We start from the raw sequence: 6600 nt of genomic DNA on the forward strand, positions 1-6600 counted from the left end.
CAGTTCTGGGGGCAGGATGAGGGCACTGTTGGTGTGTGGGAGGTGCCAGGCACAGCTGGGCACGGGAACACTGTCCTGAGTGCCCGGCTGTCTCTGCCCTGCCCTCTCAGGCACAGCACCACAACATCTTCTCTTGGTTCTGCCCTGCCCTGATATTGTCACTGTTATCTGCTGCTCTCAGGGAGGCTCTGGCATTTGCAGCTGCTGAGTCTGGCTCTGCCCTTGGCATTCCTGCCAGGCAGTGGTGTCCATGGGAATGGGGTGTCCAAGCTTCCCTGGCACCTGTGGGGCTGTGGGAAAAGCAGTCCATGGGAAAGGGGAATGAGCTGAGTCCACTCCCTGAGATCCCATCATGGGCACAGCCAGGGATCTCCTTGCTGTGCCCTTCCAAGCTCTGAGCTGCCCTCCTGGGTGCAAATCTGTGCCAGAGCCTCTGGGAGTTCCCTGAATGTCCCACAGGGAAGGGCAGAGCTGCCAGAGCTGAGGAAATGCTGTTGGGTTTGCCCAGGGACCTGTGAGTGTCCTTGGCACAAGGGGGTTGCTGAGACCTTGCCCAGAGACCTTGAGAGAGGGTGAGAAATTCAGGGATCCCTTTGCGCTGGGCAGGGTCTGGTTTATCCCAGGGTGACCCAGGAATGTGATTGTGCTCTGATTGCAGCCAAAGGTTCCCCCCAGAGCAGGAAGGGCGGTGAGTGAGTCCCAGCAGTAGGGACTGTCTACAGGGAATAGACCAGGTTTGGCTCCAGGCAGCCTCTCCTGACTTGTCACTGTCCTTTCTCCATGAACAGGTCCCCATGCCCAGCCAGAGCAGATGTCCAACAGCAGCTCCATCAGCCACTTCCTCCTGCTGGCATTGGCAGACACACGGCAGCTGCAGCTCCTGCACTTCTGCCTCTTGCTGGGCATCTCCCTGGCTGCCCTCCTGGGCAACGGCCTCATCATCAGTGCCGTAGCCTGCAGCCACCACCTGCACACGCCCATGTTCTTCTTCCTGCTCAACCTGGCCCTCAGCGACCTGGGCTCCATCTGCACCACTGTCCCCAAAGCCATGCACAATTCCCTCTGGGACACCAGGAACATCTCCCACAATGGATGTGCTGCTCAGGTCTTTTTCTTTCTGTTCTTCATTTCAGCAGAGCTTTTCCTCCTGACCATCATGTGCTACGACCGCTACGTGTCCATCTGCAAACCCCTGCACTACGGGACCCTCCTGGGCAGCAGAGCTTGTGCCCACATGGCAGCAGCTGCCTGGACCAGTGGCTTTCTCTATTCACTTCTGCACACAGCCAATACATTTTCCCTGCCCCTGTGCCATGGCAATGCCCTGGGCCAGTTCTTCTGTGAAATCCCACAGATCCTCAAGCTTTCCTGCTACAAATCCTATCTCAGGGAATTTGGGCTCATTGCAGTTAGTGTCTGTTTATGTTTTAGCTGTTTTGTGTTCGTTGTTTTCTCCTATGTGCAGATCTTCAGGGCTGTGCTGAGGATCCCGTCTGAGCAGGGACGGCACAAAGCCTTTTCCACCTGCCTCCCTCACCTGGCCGTGGTCTCCCTGTTCATCAGCACTGCAGCATTTGCACATCTGAAGCCCCCTTCCATGTCCTCCCCATCCCTGGATCTGGCCCTGTCAATTCTGTACTCAGTGGTGCCTCCAGCCCTGAACCCCCTCATCTACAGCCTGAGGAACCAGGAGTTCAAGACTGCAGTGTGGAGACTGATGAGTGGATAGTTTCAGGAACATTAAACTGCTGGCCAATTTCTGCCAACACTTCTATTAAAAGACATCTTTCACACTCTTGTTGCTTTGGTTGTGGTTTATTCTTTTTTTTCTTTGTATTAGTTTTTCATATTGTCCATAAAGAAATGTCATTTTTTTTTCCATTTCTCATTTTGTTTCTCTCCAACTTCCCTGTGGCCAGAGACTGTGCCAATGAGGAGCTGCACTCTTGGTGGCTTTAAAGGAACTAAAGGATCTCCCAGACAAGTTTTTTTTCCAGAGATTCCCTTGTGTTCCCTTCTCTGGAGCTGCAGCAGCAATGTCTGTGTGCAGAGCTGGGGGCAGATCAGTGTTGGCACAGCAGCTCTCCTCCTGCTGGCCACACCCTCCCTGATCCAGGCCAGGAGCCATTGGCCCTCTTGCCCACCTGGGCACACTGCTGCCTCATGTCCAGCCTGCTGTCCATCAGTGCCCCCAGATCCCTTTCGGCCTGGCTGCTCTCCAGCCACTCTGTCCCCAGCCTGTAGCATTGCAGGGGTTGTTGTGGCCAAAGTGCAGGACCTGGCACTTGGACTGGTTAAACCTTACCTTGTTGGATTTGGGCCCTGGATCCAGCCTGTCCAGGGCCCTGTGCAGAGCCCTCCTATGCTCCCACAGAATCAACACTCACACCCATCTTGGTGTCATCTGCAAAGATGTCCTTGGTTCCATGGGGCCCCTCAGTGTCACAATGGCCTCCTTGTTACATCAGGCCCTGCACTGTCACACTGGTCTCCTTTGTTTCATGAGGCCATGCAGAGCAACAATGGTCTCCTTGGTTCCATGGGGCTTCACCGTGTCACAATGTTCTCATTGGTGCCACAGTGTCACAGTGGCCCCTTGGTTCCACGGGGCCCCAGGGTGTCACAATGGCCCCATGGTCACATGATGTCCCACGCTGTCACCATGGTCCCTGTGGTTCCAGAAGTCCCCTCAGCATCGCAATGGACTCCTTGTTTCCATGAGCCCACACAGTGTCACAACGTTCTTCTAGATTCCTTGAGGCCCCATCATGTCACAGTGGCCCCTTTGTTACACAGGATCCTGCAGTGTCACAGTGTCCCTTTGGTTCCATGAGGCCCCAGAGTGTCACAATGGCCCCTTGGCTCCTCTCGGCCCTGGAGTCTCCCAATGGTCTCCTTGGTTTTGCAGTGCCAAAATAGTGAAACTCCTTGGTTACACAAGGCCCTGCAGTGTCCCAATGGCCTCTGTGGTTCCACGAGGACTCACAGTGTCACAGTGCACTCCCTGGTTCCGTTTGGCCCCAGAGCACAACAATGGACCCCTGGTTTTATGCGGCTGCACGGTGTCACCATGGTCCAGTTAGTTCCACAAGGCCCTGCAGTGTTACAATGGCCCCAGAGTGTCCCATTCATCACAGAATGACAGAATCAAATAGGCTGGAAAAAACCTTTTGGATCATCAAGTCCAACCAATGTCCTAACACTGCCTTGTCACCCCGACCATGCCACTAAGTGCCACTGGAGAGGGACAGTGACTCTGCCACCTCCCCCCTGGCCAGCCCATTCCAGTTCCCCCTCACCCTTTCTGTGAAGAACCTCTTCCTACTGTCCAGCCTGAACCTTCTCTGGTGCAGCTTAAGGCTGTGTCTTCTTGTCCTGTCCTCCAGCAGATCCACACTCACACCCAGCTTGGTGCCATCTGCAATTTGTGAATGGTGGACTCGATCCCCTCCCCCAGATGATCAGTGAAGATATTAAACAGGACTGGGCCCAGCACAGATCCCTGGGGGACACCACCAGTGCCTGGACACCAGCTGGGTGCAGCACCATCCCCACCACTCTCTGGGCCCAGCCTCCAGCCAGATCTTTACCCTGGAAAGGGTGAACATGTGCAAGCCATGGGCTGCAGTTTTTCCAGGGAATTCTGTGGCTCATGGTTTTAAAGGCTTTGAAGTCCAGGCACACAACGTCCAAAGCCTTTCCTGCATCCACAGATAGGTCACCTGGTCATACAAGGAGACCAGGTTGGTCAGGCTGGACCTGCCACCCCTAAATCCACGCTGGCTGGCTCTGATCCCTCAGCCATCCTGTGGGCGTCCTGTGATGGCACTCAAGGTGATCTGTTCCATAACCTTGCCAGGCACCCAGGTCAGGCTGACAGGCCTGGAGTTCCCCAGATCCTCCTTCCAGCCCTTCTTGGGGATGGGCTCACATTGGCACCTCCAGTGCTCTGGGATCTCCCTGCTGAGCCAGCACTGATGGTAAATGATGGATAACAGCTTGGAGAGCTCATTCACCAGCTCCCTCATCTCCCTGGGATGGATCCCATCCGATCCCATACACATCTGGGCATCTGAGAGGCTCAGCAGGTCCCCAGCTGCTTCCTCCTGGATTCCAGGGGGCTGTTCTGCTCCCTGTGCCCATCTACCAGCTCAGGACAACACTACTCCTGAGGACAGCCTTTCCTAATATTGAAAATTGAGACAAACAAGGTGTTAAGTAGCTCAGCCTTGTCTTTATATTTAGTTACTGTATTTCCTACTGCATCCAATAAATAGTAGAGGTTCTGTTTGTCTGTTGTTTTGCTATAATTTTATTTATAGAAACATTTCCTGTTGTTTTTCACAGAAGTGGCCAGGTTAAGCTCTAGTTGAGCTTTCACCTCCTTCCTTTTCTTTTTGCATAACTTAACAACATTCTTAAACACTTTCTGAGTTGCCTGTTCTTCTTTCCAAAAGTGATGCACCCTCTTTTTACCCCTGGCTTCCCACAAAGGCTCCATGGGCAGCCAGGACAGCCACTTTCCTCAATAGATCATATTTTGCCACACTGGCAGAGGCTCCTCCATCCCCTTAATATTACTTTCATGAAGTGTGTCCATCCTCCCTGGACCCCTTTGTTTATAAGGGCTGTTTCCCTTTAAAGAATCAGTGCCTGATTCATTACTCCCCAAATCAGCATCCTAAATAAGCCAAAGTCTGCCCTTCCTAATTCTAGAGTAGAAGTTTTGTTGCTGCCCCTTCTTCTTTCACAGAACATTGAAAACTTGATTATTTCATGGTCACTGTGCCCCAGGCAGCCTCCAAGCCCCACATCTGCCACCAGCCCTTCTCTGTTTGTGAACAGCAGCAGACAGCTTTCCTTGGCAGTGGGAGTGTTACCAAAAATTTGGTAAAACAGAAAACTCCTTAACCCCAATGTAGCATTAAGAAGCAGCATTTTTTATTCAGGGGGATGCACGGAGGACAGCTCCTCTCAAAGCTGGGCATGTTGAAAACAGGAAAGTTTCTGTTTATTTTCTGTATTTTGCACAAACATTCATTGATTGTCCTGGACTAAACATACATATGATAATCATTTCCCCAAAATCATTAACACGTTTCCCCTTCCCTTTTGCATGCGTTCTTCTGTCCTGGGGGTCTCTCTGGTGGTCCCTGGTGGTCATGGACCCCAGTGTTCCAGTGAGCCTGGCTGAGCTGGCAGGACACCGAGACTGCTGAACTTCCAGTTCCCCTTCTCACACAATGGGCACTGTGTGGTTTCCATAGGTGTGGGGTTTTGGAGAACAAGCTCCAGGTGTCAGCTCAGCTGGTTGAGACAATTTATCTGGTAACATGATGTCACAGATTGGACTGTGACATCACAGAGTGGGGTATATGAGGTCATTGAGCAGCTATGACATCATAGGCCATCTCTGTGACATCAGAGATCCATCTGGGACATCACAGGGCAGACTATGACATCACAGAGCAGGCTGTGACATCACAGAGTTTGCTGTGACATCAGAGGCCAGCTGTGTGACATTAGAGAACGGGCTCTGACATCACAGAGCAGGCTGTGACATCCCAGAGGGGCTGTGTGAAATTCCAGCAGGGCTGTGTCAGGTCACTGGGTTGGTCACTCTTCCCCAGCTCCCCCTCACAGTTTCTCCCAACAAGTCCAATGCTGTTCATGCCCAGCGGGGTCCCTGTCCCCCAGGATCCCCCCAGCCCACCTGGAGCCACAGCCTCCACCAAAGGATGTTCCACAGGATCTATCCCAGAGCCTGACATGGGGACAAGGGGCCAGGGCTGTGTGACCAGGACATCAAGCATGGGGATTATCCAGGTCACTGTGGCCTGGTTTGGGTTCCCCATGGCAGGAAAGATGTCTGGCAGCTGGAGCAGGGTCTGGGAAGGGCCTCCAAGGTGGGGCTGGAGCCCTTGGGCTGTGAGCAGAGGCTGAGGGAGCTGGGCTGGTCCAGCCTGGAGCAGGGAAGGCTGAGGGGCTCCTCATCCCAGCCTGGCAGTGCCAGCGAGGAGGGGATGGAGAACACAGAGCCAGGCTCTTCACAGGGGGCTGGGGGGAGACAAAAGCCAATGGGTGGAAGCAAAAGAGGGGAGATCAGCCAGGGAAAGAGGAGATGAAATGAGTCAGGCTGGTTTCACCATTTCCTCAACACCAAGAGCAGCCTGACCTCCCTTTTTCATCCACCACTGACAGCTTTGCAAATTAGGAATTGTTGGAGCTGTTTTGCCTCACTCAAGGATGAGCATCCTGATACAAGAACTTAATTGTATTTATATCTATCACAGAACCAAATTTGTCTAAAATTACTTTTAGTATGGAAATCACTTGTGGATGGTGCACTCATCAGGTGCTGCTGGGACATAGCACATAGCTCAGGGAAGAGCGTGATTTTTATAAACTGTGTCCTGTTCAGCTGTGGTCTGTTGGCCATGAAGAGAAACTTTCTGTGCCTCTGAGTCTCACCAGTTCCTGACCCCCAAAGGACACAAACCTGATAAGTTGTGGTTCCCACTCCAGTGGCGGCACTTACATCTCCCTCCATAGCCAGAGCAGAGCTCCCTTGTCCCAGAAAGTCCCTGGCAATGCAGGGAT

The 6600-nt window shown here is 52.9% G+C and overlaps 1 protein-coding gene across 1 annotated transcript; it reads left to right on the top strand.

Annotated features, from left to right (window-relative positions):
- Positions 1–740: 740 nt before the first annotated feature.
- LOC141731732 (olfactory receptor 14J1-like) lies at positions 741–1729 on the top strand. Its single transcript, XM_074558220.1, has one exon. It carries the CDS (start codon positions 812–814, stop codon positions 1727–1729), a length of 918 nt encoding a protein of 305 aa, XP_074414321.1. The 5' UTR covers positions 741–811.
- Positions 1730–6600: the final 4871 nt, after the last annotated feature.

This window comes from Zonotrichia albicollis, chromosome 24, assembly GCF_047830755.1.
Source record: "Zonotrichia albicollis isolate bZonAlb1 chromosome 24, bZonAlb1.hap1, whole genome shotgun sequence".
Taxonomy (NCBI): Eukaryota; Metazoa; Chordata; class Aves; order Passeriformes; family Passerellidae; genus Zonotrichia; species Zonotrichia albicollis.